Genomic DNA, 16,680 nt, shown 5'->3' on the forward strand with positions numbered 1-16,680 from the left:
ATTCAGAAACTGACTAAGAAAAAAAGTCTGAATACCGATTTAATTGAACAGCAAGCTTCAATGAGCACACAAATGAGAAAAAAAACTTGAAAGAATCCATATAAATGGCAAATGAACACTGAGATTTCTTCTTGAAAATTGAACCTTCGATAAAAAAAGCCTCAATTTAAAGAAACGAATTGTTAACGCCACAACAAAATAGATGAAAACGTAAAGAGTTTTTGTCAATTTTAAAGTAACAAATAATAAAAGAAATGCTTAAATAAAACTTACTCAAAAGAAAAATTCTAAATAGGCAATAAAATAATGCGCATTCCCGCACGAAACCCAAAGATGTAGAGATGAGGAAATTCTTTTTAGTATGCGTTTATTATTGTCAACGATCTAGTTTAATAAATTCATCTAGAATTTTCAAAAGTATAGTAAATTCCTTCGTAAACAAGACAACTTAATGATTCGAAACCCGACGATTTTATTCGTAAAGCAATACAATGTCATACAAGTTCATACACAAAGCACGTCGCCTACATTTCTATCTGTCATCACCTAAAACAGGCTCTTGCAACCAGTTTGTCAAATTCGTCGTAAGAAAAGTCGCTGCGATTTTCGAAATGACAAACCAAATTTATACAGTTGACAAGTAGTCGCTATCCTGAATAGACGACTCACGTCGACGATTCAATGTTGTGTGTACGGAGCGCATACAACGCGACTCTCGCGACGCAACCATATAGTTTCGAAGATATGCGTTGTCATGTGTACGAAGGGCCTTATAGTCTTAAATAGTAGTACTTTCGAGATCCCGACTTGGTACATTAAACAACGTTTATGGAAACAAAATTTAACTAGACTTGTAGTAAGGGAAATGTTATAGGAAATTACGTATTCTACCAATGAATTACTGAAACTAGATGTAATTTGCATTGTTGATGATATTTATAACATAATTAGAGCCGGTGACCGCTGGGACGCGTGCAGATACTCACATTATGTAAACGATGCTTAATAACAATATTATCGCTGTTTGATCTAAATGTTTGATTATTGTTAAGTACTTAAATCTATTTTGTTAATTAAATATATAATTAAGTGTAATTCAGTAATGTTAATTGACAATACAACATTCATTAACCTGGTTAACTTTAATTACAACATTGTTATTAATGACAAAGAAGGAACAGTATGTTATTTATTGGTTTTTAATTAGATGTATAATGTGTTATGATTTTTTCTTTTGTGTCTGAAATTTCCTTGCCATTATCTTAACGTACTGTACAATAACATTTGTATATATGATTCCTATTAATTTTCACATATTGCTACGATGATCGGTCCTGTGCAACCTGCATCGAGGACCCGCAACCTTGATCAGATTATCGGTCCATCTTGCGAGAGGCCTCCGCAACTGCGTCCTGTCTTTGGACGCCATTCCAGTATTATTAACAATATTAAATTCTATTTAACAATAAACAATTAATAAACAAATATGTACAACTATTGTAGTATGACGTCGTTTTGAAATCGTCCTACAGTACGCATCTTCCTCCGGTGGCACTCTGCCAGCTGCACTCAAAAACTCTTTTGATATTCCCCGTTTTAAATTGCGTTTGGGAATAGAATGACGAAGTTCAATATGAATACAATAGATTGCAATCGACATTTCTCTTTTTAAGTTCTTTATTTACTTCGCTCCAATCAATAAAATGTTATAAAAAGTTGTTAGGCTCTTTGCGTCAATCGTATAATATTCCTAAAAATATTAGTAACATTTATTACTATTACTAGTAATATTTATTACTAACTAGCTGTCGCCCGCGACCTTGTCCGCGCGGAATTAAAAAAACGTAATAAGTAGCCTATGTATTCTTCCATACTAAGTTCTAAATCTGTACCAAATTTCATCAAGATCCGTTGAGTCGTTCTCAAGGTACCTTTAAACAAACATCCATCCATCTAAATTATTAAGGTAAGTAGAGTTTAATTATTAATGTTAGTTAATTACTTATTACTTAATAGATTGTTTAGAACTTTTTGTTACTTAATAATAATTAAATTAAATACGCAAATAATAAAAATACGCAAGCAAAGCAAAATCTTAAGATTCAGTGAAGAGAAACTTAGGTTGCACGTAGAATATAGTTTGAAATTTCACCATGTAGTAAGTTGGCGACAATGGTGCTCCGAGAGGTTCAAAGTGCGCTCCTAACGAAATCTCCGACCTCTCTACGCCTTACATTCTGAGGCGCGATTATTCTCGCTTCACTTTTGTTTCTCACGTCTCACTGCGACTTAACCACTTCTTAGAACACAGACCTATAATTATACTAGCTGTAGTCCGGGACTCCGTCCGCGCAAAATTAAAAAAACTTATTAAGTAGCCTATGTATGTGTTCTTCCAGGCTATGTTCTAAATCTGTGCCAATTTCATTGAGATCCGTTGAGCTGTTCCAAATATACCTTCTAGGAGATATCCATCCATCCATCCATACATCCATCTAAACATTCGCATTTATAATAATAGTTTCCCACTTAGAATCGAATAACGAAATAGGAACCTGTCACCATAAGAGGTTAATTCAGCACGTATGGTATATGTTGTCATGACATGTTTTCGACCTATTTGTTCGCATTATGAACGTCAAATGACATTTATGCAAAATGTTTAGAAAATATCGTTGATTCTAAAGTTTACTACGTACAGGCAACATTAAAATTTAAAAAATAAAGTGTATTAAATAGAAATAATACAACAAGTTTTTCGTTACGATTTTATGAAATTAGTGACATAACACATTACAACACACATAAGTGACAATTAAAAACCGATCTCTGGTATTGCAGATGTTCATGGGCGTCGATGAACACCTTGGTGTTCCCGCTGCTCGTATACCCCCTTCTCTTACTAAAAAAATAGCCTCAACATGTAGTTATGTAATCGTATCTTTAAACACTGAACACTGGTGAAATATTAGCAAAACAGTGCATACAGTTAAATGATTTAATTTAGAACAGGAATGATTTCTTTGTTTTGAAATTGATTACCCTTTGAATTTGAACTGGAATCCCTCAATAAAATTGAAAGGTTTCTGTTAAATCTATTGTAAAGAATTTCTCGCGCATTCTTCGAACGATTGATTTCACGAAATCACTCGTGTGTATTTGATGTTGATAAATTGTCAGCAGTTCATAGCTACGGATCAAATGTAAACACAAAATCTCTATTAACATGATTTTCAGCCATTTAAGCATCTTGCATTTTTTAATATATCTCAATGTTTAAGTCCTCTTCCCTTCCCACCTCTTTCTTATAAGGAAAGGATGTGAAGGGGAAGTGGATTTGACAGAGGAGGGAGTTTATAGGAAATGGAAATATTCTCTTCCTTTGCGTCCTCCTCCGTTGATTAGAAGTAGGCAACGCATCTGAAATTGCGGATGTCTATGGGCAGCTGTCGCATTACTATTTCGGCGATTATAGGTGGCCGCTTGCTCTTTTGCCACCTTATAATATAAAACAATACTCTTATACTGTGGCAATGATAAACTCAATTAATATATGTACTAAGCACGTACAATAAAGAGACACACGCCGGTGGCAGTTGTTGACTGGTCAGAACCAAAATCTACACGTTCAGGTCCGATCCCCGACATTTTCCGATGTTTTTGCGATATTCGAATTTCATAAATACAATTGTTCGACGTTCTTACGGTGATGGAATACATCGTGGAATGCAAAGATGTGTGTCAACTCAAACAACCTGCAAAATAAAACGTTAATACAATTCTACTCTTCGTAGTTTTATCAAGAGTGTCTGCTTTTCCTCGTTGCATTGTTTGTACTGAAATTTTAAGAGCAAGGAAAGAGGCCTTTCTTCGCATTTTATTCTCATCTTTTCGTGATTCAATGCTAACAGTACTACAAACGTTCGTTTACTTAGTTTCCGTTGCCGAGACAATTCAAATACAAGAGAAATTTTTATCTCTTTTTTTTTCGAAAAAGATTGAACGGAACGACATTTAATCTTTGTACAAGTAATTTTATATTGGAAATCTATTAATCTGTTTTATTTAGACAATTGTTGAAATAAAAATCCTCCGAATTCTCGTAGCAGCACTACGATACCACCCGATCTCTACGTAGTGTCTACGCCGCAAGCTATGCGCAACTCGCTTTTAACAAGGGTGTATTCTGAAACATTTCAACTTAATTAAGTTTATTTTGTTGTAAATAATTTATTTTTTGCTGAGTACAAGAGATAGGGTACATTAAAAATAACAATTTAACTTAGTTGTTGTACAACTGTTGCACGATACTTGACTTTTTGTCTGACTGGTTATTTAATTATTTTCAAATACCTTTGAGTCTAAATTGCTTACTTATACTTCTACCAAAACCTAACCCTGTCATATACAACTATAAAATAATTATTAATATTATTCGTAAACAACTTTCAAGGGTTATTAAATTATCTAGTCTTTTGTTATATAGGCTAAGTGTCAAGTTTGATGTGACGCCACTGGAAAGTGCTTTTCACAGAATTACGTCTTGACATTACGGTTTCATCTAACAGAATATTAATAGCAATTGTTTTCAACCAATCTCAACTTGACGTGATATTGCTAATCAAAAATCTACCACTATATTATGAAGTCAATGGTCACATCGTTCTTAGTTTTAAATAAATGCAGCAATATTTCAAAAAGTTTGATGTTTTTCTTACATTAATAAAAATCTATTATACCAGAGAACTACACAACAGTACAGCAATATTTATTAGGTACACGAATGGACTTGGTCTATTGGTGAAATACAACGACCACACAGAAGACAGGCGTGAAGTGGAATCAATTCTGCGTTTCATCTGATGAGTGTGGTGCCGGGGACCTAATTCTAGTTCTCTTCCCCTTCTCACCTTTTTTTATGAAAAAGTGGATTTCGCGAAGAGGGGATGCTTGGTAAGAGGAAATATCCTCTTTCTGCGTCCTCTTCTCTAACACATCTGCGTTTGCGGATATCTATAGGCAGCGGTCGCCTTGCTATTTCGACGAATTCAGGTGGCCGTTTGTTCGTTTGCCACCATATGATACTTAAAAAATCAAATGATTGCCCAAACACGCACATTTTTACATACTAAAGTAGTTAGATATATAATTTAACTACTTAACTATTTCATTAGTTGTCGATAACAGCACGTCGCAGGAAAACATGAATATTAATAATTTCATATCATAAAGTAATGACTAGTCATTTTATCACGCACTTTAGTTGAATAAACTTTCCTTGAACGATTATTTATTTATAACATGGAGAGTTCATTTACTGATAATACATAAATAATATAGATATGTACGTATAAGACAATAGACATATTTTATCATCATCATCATCATCATCAACCTGTCCTTGTCCCTATGTAGTGTCGGCACAGTATGTACTACTCTTCCATACATCTCTATCAGCCGTCATATCTGAATTCTCTAGTAAAACCGTATGCGCGGTAACATTTTACTAAACATTTTTAATATTACTTAGTAGGTATCGAAATAATAGCTTTCGCCCGCGACTTTGTCCACACGGAATTAAACAAAAAATTAATTAGTAGCTTTTGTGTTCTTTCAGGTTATGTTCTACATCTATGCCAAATTTCAGCGTGATCCATATAGCAGTTCCGGAGATACCTTTTAACAAACATCCATCCATCCATCTAAACATTCGCATTTATAGTAGAAAGATTCAAATTTGGAAAGCGTTAGGTTTTATGTGTTTCTAACCGTTTTCTACTTCCGTGACACTTGTTACATTTTCATTGCCGGACAAAATAGAAACTACAAACATATCAATACATATGTCACAGCAGTTGTATCCTACGGCAATATTTCTTTAAATGAGATCATAAAAAAATCTTTGCTTGAATTGATTGTCTAATTTTACTTAATATTTATATATATTTATACCTATAATATTAACTTACTATTTATTATACCCTTAATATATACTAGCTGTCGCCCGCGATTCCGTCCGCGCGCAGTTAAAAAAAAAAGACTAAATGGGGGAGGGGTATGAAAAATAGATGTTGGCCGATTCTCAGACCTACTTAATATGCTCACAAAATTTCATGAGAATTGGTCAAGCCGTTTCGGAGGAGTTCAAGTTCGAACCCCCTGACACGAGAATTTTATATATAAGACCAGCTGTCGCCCGCGACTCCGTCCGCGCACAGTTAAAAAAAATAAAATAAAATGAAAAATAGATGTTGGCCGATTCTCAGACCTACTGAATATGCTCACAAAATTTCATGAGAATCGGTCAAGCCGTTTCGGAGGAGTACGGTGACGAAAACTGTGACACGAGAATTTTATATATTAGATATATATATATATATTAGGTCCTTACATATGAAATTGGCGTTTTGTATGGGAGGAACAAAAAGTCGAATATTTTTTAATATAATATATTTAATTAATCAAAGTATGAACCATTATCTTCTATGCACTTTTGCCATCTCATAGGTAGTTCATTGATCCCTTTACTAAAAAAACCAGTCGGACGGGAATCAATAAAATCTTTGAAGGCGATTTGGACTACCCCATCGGAGTTGAATTTTTCCCTTGCAAGAAGTTATCCAAATTTCGAAAAAAATGGTAATCTGTTGGAGCAAGGTCCGGGGAGTACGGAGGATGTCTTAGACTTTCCAATTGAAGCTCTTCTAATTTAGTAGCCGTCTGTTGCGCAGTGTGTGGTCTAGCGTTGTCGTGAAGCAGCAGTGGCGTGGAGCGATTGACCAGCCTAGGTTGTTTAGCCGCTAGCTTTTCCATCATGGTTTGCAATTGCTGACAATAGACATCAGCCGTAATAGTCTGGCCAGATTTGAGAAAACTGTAATGAACAATACCGGCACTAGTCCACCAAACGCTTACAAGTAACTTTTTTGGGGTTAATTTTCGCTTGGGGCAGGATTTGGCTGGCTGGCCAGGATCCAACCATTGCGCTGAGCGCTTCCGATTATCGTAAAGAACCCATTTTTCATCACAGGTAATGATTCGGTTTAAAATACCTTCATTATTGTGCCGGTTTAGTAATGTAACGAAACAGTCGACGCGCGTTTGCCTGTTTGCTTCAGTCAATTCGTGAGGTACACACCTTTCAAGCTTTTTAATCTTCCCAATTTGCTTCAAGTGAATTAAAACAGTTTTATCACTAACATCGCAGCCTGCAGCTAACTCGGACGTGGTTTGCGATGGATCCGCTTCCACAATAGCCTTCAACTCTTCATTATCAACTTGAGTCTCAGGCCGTCCACGGGGCTTGTTCTGCAGATCGAAATTTCCAGAACGAAAACGTTGGAACCAAAAACGAACTGTGTTTTCTTTTGCAACACGACCGCCATACACATCATTCACCCTTCGAGTCGTTTCCGCAGCAATAGTGCCACGGCGGAACTCGTACTCGTAAATAATGCGATATTTTAAGTTTTCCATTTTGTAAAATGAGTGACGCAAACAGAAAAAAACAGAAGAAAAAAAACAAATCAATGACGGTCATCGAACCACAAATACATGAGTCTATAGCTGTACAAATTTGAATTTGGAATTCCTTACCAAAGAGGAGAAATTCGTGATTAAAGTGGCCAGTACGAAAAACGCCAATTTCATATGTAAGGACCTAATATATATATATATCTAATATATAAAATATAATATCTAATATATATATATATATATATATATATATATATATATATCTTACTAATATTATAAATGCGAATGTTAAGATGGGTGGATGGATGTTTGTTTGAAGGTATCTCCGTAACGGCTAAATCTATCTTGATGAAATTTAGTACAGAAGTAGAAAACAGTCTGGAAGAACATGGAGAGTCGCGGGCGATACCTAGTTAAATATATTTTCCGTAAACATAGTTGTGGACTATAAATAATTCTACGTAAATATATGATTAGTAAAGTAATTATGTAAGTAGCCACTAATCACTGCACGTTATTGACACTTCATTATAAACAAGTCTAATGACGAAGTTACACGCTTATATTCCTTTCCAATCAGCACTCGGACTCAGTTCTTATTGATATCATCACAAGTACAGTCGTTGCAATAATGTTGTTTATCACATTGTTAGTTATAAGTGCAATACTATTGACTATTTATAAATTTTTCATAAAAGATAGACATTACTGGAAGAAAAGAAATATTCCAGAAGTGCAAGGTATCACATGGAAATTTATCACAGGCAAGAAATCTTTAGCCGAAATTCATAAAGAAATTTATAATTCTTACCCCGAAGATGATAACATCGGCCTGTATAATGGACCAAAACCCGCTTTAATTATAAAGAACTTGGAAAATATACAAGCGGTGTTACTCGGCGATTTTCAAAGCTTCTTCAATCGCGGTATCAACACGAACCAAAATGATAAACTTGCGGACAGTGTACTTTTTATGGAAGATTATGAAAGGTGGAGAATTGTAAGATATAAAATCTCACCAGTGTTTACTATGAAAAAACTAAAAAATATGTTTTATATAATGGAGCGGTGCGCTAGAGATTTTATTGATTTCATAGAAAACAATCAAGAAGCAATGAGCAAACCATTCAACGCTTTGTACACGTACACGACGGCTTCAATAACTGCATCTGTTTTTGGAATTGATGCAAATACTGAAAACACTATGGACTCACCTTTTATTGATATGGCTTCAAAGGCAACGGCACCGTCTTTCATAACAAATTTAAAATTTTCCCTCGCCAGTACATTTCCGAAGCTTTTCAAATTACTGAAATTAAAATTCTTTGGTGATCAAGAATCTTATTTTATAAACATCGTAAAGCAAGTGTTAAAGGAGCGCCGCAGAGACAATGACAAGAGACACGACTTCATTGATACCTGCATTGAGTTACAAAATGAAGGTGTTATGCAAAATGTAGCAACGGGATATCAGTTGATACCATCTGATGAACTGATGGCGGCGCAGGCATTCTTTTTCTTCATCGCCGGCTCTGATACATCAGCGCATTCAATGCTCTTCGTTTTGTTGGAACTTTCTGGAAATCCGGAGATTCTTAAGAGATTACATAAAGAAATTGATGATGTCTTCGAGAAATGTAATGAAAAAATTACCGTCGATGACATCGAAGAATTGAAATATATGGATATGGTAATAAATGAAGCATTCAGAAAATATCCAACAATCGGTACGATACAAAGGAAATGTACTAAAACAACTACTTTGCCTGTAGGAGAAGTGAAAATTGAAAAAGACGTGCAAATTATTATACCTACATACGCAATACACCGAGATGAAAAGTATTACCCTAATCCAGATCTATTTGATCCTGAAAGATTTTCTCCAAAAAATATTTCTAACATACCTAAATATGGGTATCTGCCATTCGGTGAAGGAAATCGGATTTGTATCGGTAAGAATAATTCCCTATTTATACCAAATACGCCTAAACACTTACATACAAAATAACTTTCTGATACTGACTTAAAAACATTTCCACTCTTTGCACAACCAATCAGTCTGTTTCCGTAATTTTCCCGTATTTGCCGAAGGTTGACGGTCATTTAGTATACTAAGTTACCTTCTTTCTTGTTCTTTTTATTGAATTTTGTTACTTTTTTCAGGAGCAAGATTTGCACGTCTACAAATAAAAGTTGGCTTGGCGTGGCTTTTGAGACGGTACACATTGAAGGAACAAGTCTACGAACCGAAATGTTTTGAACCCAGCTTTTTCGCACTGAGAGATACAGGAGCTCGCATTGACTTGATTCCAAGAAAAGCTTAAAATTACCATTGAATTTTTATCTACCAATAAAATGTATCACGTGTTTACAGCCTGACCAGGAGTTTAAAAAATCTCGTCATATTGCGGAAAAATAAGATACTAATAAAATAAATAAAAAGCCGATCGAAGCGCCCCCTGGCAAGGATTTCCATATTTTGGTTACGCTATTATTATTATTATTTTACAAAATCATAGTGTCAGCTCTTGTTTTCTTAAAAAAAAAGGCGTACCTATCACACGATTATTTTGTCAATGGAAGGCCAAGGATTAAACAGCTTTGTAACGACAACTTTTGGTTCTGCATGTCATAAAAATCAATATGTAAAAAAGTACAAGAGTTAAAATTGCAAAGAAACCACACACGTATTATATTGCATAGGAATACTTTTCCTTTTCATCGTATGATGAGAAATAAGTTTAAATATATATACTTGAATATATGCATGGTTCGTTTTTCTTTGATCTTCTGACGACGGTTGGGAAGTGTCTCATTTCCTGTTAGCATTTATCTTTGATCTTGCTTTCAATTGTACTTTTAATGGTATATTTCTGGCATACTATAGACATAAGTGAATACGATATATGAATTGAAATGTAACTATGTCTGAGTTACGAAATTGAGGACTTTATTTAAGATGTTTTATTAGTATAATAAATGATATTGTATTATATTATTCTTACAAAAACATGGCTTTTGTTTTGTTTTAAATTAATTTAAGATATAATATTATATCGTAGTGGTTTATCAAACATATTCTATTTGTAATTTGAAGTGAGATGTCTCTTAACACTATCTTATCGTATTATAATGGTCATTACTAATGTTAAAGCTTAGTATAAACAACTAACAAATACAGATGTATTTTTTCACTACAGCTCAAATTTACTACAACTGACGGATCATTGATATTTCTATTAATTTTGTTTTATCGTTTCAAATTAAACACAAGACGATTTATTCCTTAAAACCATTCAAATAAAACAATTAGATATTTGTTATTAATAACAAGTATCACAGAGCAAAATAACATGTGAGCAGTTGCCGGTTACAGGCGACAGAGTGCGCTAGCGTACCCATAACAATACCGAAGTATATTTAAATAAACACACTGAATTTTATACATTAAACTGTCTATAGGCGTTTCAATTTCAAAAGCTATTAACTAATTGACTATATCATATTTCAAACAATAGCTACGAATATGCTTAGAAGGTATACTTAATATTTATCCACTCCTATATACTCTTACATAGAGTTTACCAAAGGCCAAGAATGATTTTCCCAGTCCATTATAATGTCACGCCTAACTAACTTCGACACTCCGTCAATTATCAAAAGGGCGGGTAATTTAATAACCCTTGATATGACGTCTACGGACAATGCCGATGAAATTTCGACGTGTTTCGCCTCCTGGCAATTGCTCGTGAAATTCATTAATTAACGAAGGACGTATTTTAAATTAAAAATATTAAATTGATGACGTCATGTGCAGAGATAAATTAAATTGCAATAATAAAGTGGATCATTAAAATCACAAACTTGGCCAGAACGACTTGAATCTTAGTTTATTAGGTATGTAATACACAAATGTGAAACCTAAGTAACATTCCTCTAACTGAATAAGCTAACACCTTGGTATTCGGCACAAAGTTCCCTAGTTACTCAGTCACCTATGTAATAACTCAGCAACTCGCGTTCACCAAGTTCAACCGAGTGGCAACTGCTTTTGGTGTGGTTGAGCAACATTCTAACTGAATTACTAATGAATACACCGAGATGTAATCCCACAACTAGTCTAGATGTACAAACATTACTAAAGACTACTAATATTACTTAAGGTGTCTTCACTTAAATTTTTAGTTTAAATATTTTCTTAATTTTTTTAAACAACTCTTACGCAATATAATACGCATAAAAATCTTACGCAAGTATAGCCAAAAAATTCTTAATTGGTACAGACAATGTCTAGAAGCTAAGATTAAATCACTATAAATAAGCTTATTTGAATGAAGTAAATATGTATTATATTCTTAGCTTCTTTAATTCACACATGAATGTATATACACAATAAATGTATACGAGTAATAATAATAATTTCTTATCCTCCATATCGTATAAAGGTTGTTAAAGACTTTATCCTATATAAAACCTAGTTTGTTTTATTTGTGTAAGGTTAAAAGAGTCTAAATTAGGTTCCGACGTTTTCAAAACACGTTCCTGTGTGTAACAAGCCGAGCGTAGCTTGAGGAGTAGACAAAGGCGTCTCGTAGCAATGCTACGAGGCTATGGTGCTACACCGTTCCCGGCGCTATGCTTGTTACGAACGCAAAGGAACTCTTGGAAAAATTCTACATTAAATTCCACATAAAATTACATAAGCGACGCTAATACATGTTATATACTCGTACGTTTTATATTTTCATTTATTTATTTACTTTTGTTGCACACGATGGAAATATCAAAGGTTTTAAATAAAAGTAAACATGTACTACTATTATGTAATTATATATGAACGGACCATTTATACGAAACCGATTTACTTCCGATTTGAGATGTACCAAGCGGAAAACATGGTACTGTTTTCAGTAGGTCTTACCATGTAAGACCTGAGGGCTTGCTTAATTCGTGCGATTGTTCCATGTACATCGTATATTTATTCTAGTAGTTTCAGAATTTCATTTTAACTTTAACATTTCAGTTTCATGAAGTACGTACGTAAACAACAGATTAAAATTACATACAATTATTTACTCGAGCGAGTTACGGAAGCGAGAAAGCACATAACAATCGCAATCCAGAATCTCAAACGCGTAAGGACAGAACAATTTTGTTAGAAGCACCTTTTCTTAGGCACGCTCTCTCATGAAACTTCCTCTTCTGATAAAATGGCTCAGACTATAGACCATGTCTGTCTTAAGATGTTTGGATTGAAGAAGTTTTCTTTTCAGATATTTATTTGCATCCCAAAGTATTCACATACCCCTATTTTGGGAGGAGGTATTGCCTAATACGTATTGTTTTGTTGGCCAATAAAAAAGAGTAACGAATTCTTCTCTGAGGACAATTATTTTTATTTAAAATACAATTAGAAGAGGACTTGAGAAATATTTTTATTAGATTTAATGTGAACAAAAAATATATAAATTTCATTATTGCAAGTAATAGTCAACAGACGAAAGAGACCACAATTTTTCACAGCTTTAGTATAATTCCCAAACGCGATACAACTTCAGAGTCGGGACGGATTTAGTTGCGCCAGGGGCTTACATAATTCCGCAACGCTACTCGAAAGAAACATCTCCGTAATTTGTGCGAGTAATGATTTCTATTTAGTAGAGTAAGCTCGACTTTGTTATACGATTCGGTTGGGATTTTCGAAAGAGAAAATTTCGAATTTCACTTATAACCATTTAATTAACTTCAATATATTTAATTTATTAAATTTAATATACCTTATTTAATTATAAAGGGAACAGAAATTTGGTGTACGTTTCTACCATCAACACCAAAGGCCTAGCACGATATTTGTGATAACGTTATCATAACGAAGTCGACAAAATTTTTATCATAATACACCAACAACCCACATACAAATTTTGTAGATTACGTTACGAATACGTTCTCGCAACTATCACGCAAATATTCATGATGGACTGTCAGAGGTAATCGACTTCAGTCATATAACTTAATGGACCGATGTGTTTTATATACACAATCACATTTGTGAACACGATTGTTACACTGGGTGTACATTTAATAGGATGTTTATGCAAAGTATTAGATTAAATATAATACATAAAAACTAAAATATATCATTAAAAGGTGTCCCTTTAGGCAAGGTTCCGAAGATACTGGCAGCGTTCCCCCTTTGAATGGCTAGACTAATTCTTTGTCCGAGGTAGCTGCCAGCTCTTCGGTCTCCTGTGTGTGTAATTATGTAATCAAAGGAAGAAATAAGAAAAACTTGTTAAATAAAAGGACCGTTTTAGAAAAAGTGAAATAAACTTTTTGCATACATTTGCATAAAATGTAATTTTGTTGTAATGGTCAAGTTATTCAAACAAATTATCTTAATGAAAATGAGACATTTTACTGCCTGTAGCGTGAGGAAAAAGGTACATGGAACTAATTCGTTGCGGTGAAGCTGGAATTTATTTTAAATGAGAAAATCTGTAGTAGAAATACCGACACACATGTGCTTTGGCCCGGTAGTTTTTTTTTTTAAACTGTGTTGTTATTTTGACAAAGACATTCAGAATTTAAACATCAGACTTAGTTTGAATACAAAATAGATACAGCTGGGGTAAGAGAGGTAAGTAACTGTGAATTTCAATGGTCGTTAATCTTGTAAAAAAAATCTCGTTTTCTTTTTCAAATAAAATAATATTGATGAAAAATTGTTGTCATATGTAAGTTTTACATGACCTAAATTATATGACATTGATTTAGTTAGGTTTGATTGTTTCATAGAAGCCCAAAACATTGGTAAAACAGGTCATACATATCACACATTATCAAATTGTTTGTTGATAATAACTAAAAATGTTATATGAGGAGCAACTTCTAAAGTGTCATAAATTTTCTCTTGTATTGAAAATAACGAGAGATACAAGACTGAAGGCGACCTACTTCCAAAGTGACGTCACAAAGGTTCATCTCTGACACTACAAAGGTAGACTTCAAACTATTGTTTGTATGATAAAGGTCTTTATAATATTAAAACAATCAATAGATACATCAAAAATATTCCTTACTTATAACTTAACTTGAATTTCCGCCAAAAATTAACGGCATTAACTTTGAAATCCATATTTTTATGTTATGTTTTTAATACATTTTATGTGTGATTGTACGCAACTATCGCAAAACATTTGAAGTCTCTAAGGAACCAAGGTAATTGATCCCATGACGATCTAACGATAGGATAATTTTAAATAACTGTTAGGTAAACACAATATGTTAGGACTCGAATTCTCCCGAGGCAATCTTATTTCCTGTTTTTCATCAATTCAAGAACTCCCAAACTCCCATTGGCGTTATTATATTAAAATAGTGATTCATTCTTCAATACATCCGGTAACAATTTATAAGTTATCAGCTTCAACCTTAGATGTATACGTTGAAGATTGTATTCTTGCTTCAGCAGTGGACAGACTTTTGTTCAAGACATCAACAATTACAGATGCGTTGCCAACCTTTAATTAAGGGAGGAGGGGACGTAAAGAAAGAAAAAATTTCCCTTTCCCATGAATCTCCTCCTCCATCAAATCCATTTCACTTTCCCATCCTTTCCTTATAAGAAAAGAGTGTACACTAAGTTACACGACTACTGGTTGCACAATAAGTTTAATATAATTCGTTACTTAATCATACTGCAAGAATAATACGTTGTTTTAAAGCCTAACATCGCTCGAACAATACATTTAAACGAAGCTATTGTGTGCAAAAGGTTTAAGTTGAAAGCTCATGCTTTGAATTTAAACCTTTTATTCATATTAAGACTGATTAAGCCTTAGTTCTAAGTAATGTTGTAAGTAATAAAATTAATTACAACATGTTATTGTTAATAGAAAACACACTTGTTAATAAACACTCGTTTTATCTTCTCTAATTTATTTCTTGATATATTAATTCGTTTGTTAAAAATATTTATTTATACTTTTTTTACTAAGACATGACTTTCCCGGCAAGATATCGCGTTCGTTCAAAATCAAGTCAATGAAAACAATAAATATCTCGAATATTTTTTCTTATTTCTAAACGAGCATTATCGATATCACTTTTTATTCAATATCAACAAACTAATTGGCAATTCGGAGAGATTCAATTTGTGTTGAATAAAAATTCAATTCAAGTAAAGGCCTGGCAACACACGATGGTACCGTCGGAGCCGCATGTGTACTTTATTAAAAACATTCTCACCAACCGCCGCTGCACCTGCTGCTCTATCTCGCTCCATTGAATATACTGTATGTACATTATTAACTAGAATTATTAAATGTAATTTCATAAATATTATAAACAGAAAAAGCACAAATCAGATTTGCAAGACCTGGCTTACTTCACATACTTATTAAACTTTCAATATTCCTTTACAAATACAAGAACATAAGTATACAGATTATAAACCTTGATTACTTTATTTTATCAACTTTTAAATTATTGTACATTATATAATATTGTAGACAAATTTTTGTATACATGCTGTTGTGTTCACATTTTTTTAAAAAGGAAGCAGTCATGACGTCATGACTTATGAACTACCATTTGTTTTAATCGTACCTGTGAAAAAAATACATAAACAATATGAAAACAAAAAGTAACACGAGTCACGTCCGTGTTCTACTCTCTCATAAATTAAGAAATATATGAAGCGTAAAGTAAAAGCAAAATGTACACCTACATGTCTTCTAAACATGAGCCCAATACTACGTCATTGAATTTTTTCTTTTTTAAGAGAAAATGGCAAACATGCAAGAGGCCACACGATTTCGCTAAAATAGCGAAGTGATATAGCTATATAAAATAACGCTGCCCATAGACATCTATGAGAATTTGAAATGAAGCAAATGAATTGGCTACCTATAAAAGAGAGAGGTGGACAATTACAGAAAAGAGTATTGTTATATACGTCTCGGTCCCTGCTAAATCCTTACCAATACCTTATTAGAAAATGGTAAAAAAGGAAAGAGGACTAGAATTATTCTAAACAAAAAGTTATCACTGATTTGTTGGTGCGTAATTATAGTCTAAAAACTAATAATATGAACTAAAAAATGTAATCAAATCCACAATATGAAACCTATAGGAAACATTTTTAACATCACTTATCTTTTAAAAAACGGATTACCATTATAAAACTGCGGCAAAATCGGATAC

The 16,680-nt window shown here is 33.5% G+C and overlaps 1 protein-coding gene across 1 annotated transcript; it reads left to right on the forward strand.

Annotated features, from left to right (window-relative positions):
- The first annotated feature begins 8,046 nt into the window (after positions 1-8,046).
- LOC106711785 (cytochrome P450 6B2-like) lies at positions 8,047-10,419 on the forward strand. Its single transcript, XM_014504190.2, has 2 exons — positions 8,047-9,428; positions 9,640-10,419. Exons 1-2 carry the CDS (start codon positions 8,108-8,110, stop codon positions 9,798-9,800), a joined length of 1,482 nt encoding a protein of 493 aa, XP_014359676.2. The 5' UTR covers positions 8,047-8,107; the 3' UTR covers positions 9,801-10,419.
- Positions 10,420-16,680: the final 6,261 nt, after the last annotated feature.

Source organism: Papilio machaon, chromosome 3 (assembly GCF_912999745.1).
Source record: "Papilio machaon chromosome 3, ilPapMach1.1, whole genome shotgun sequence".
Taxonomy (NCBI): Eukaryota; Metazoa; Arthropoda; class Insecta; order Lepidoptera; family Papilionidae; genus Papilio; species Papilio machaon.

Excerpts from the sequence above, each read along its gene's own strand:
- LOC106711785 (XM_014504190.2), top strand. The coding sequence starts at position 8,108 with ATGTTGTTTATCACATTGTTAGTTATAAGTGCAATACTATTGACTATT. Across the intron at positions 9,429-9,639 it reads AGGAAATCGGATTTGTATCG|GAGCAAGATTTGCACGTCTA; the intron begins GTAAGAATAATT and ends TACTTTTTTCAG.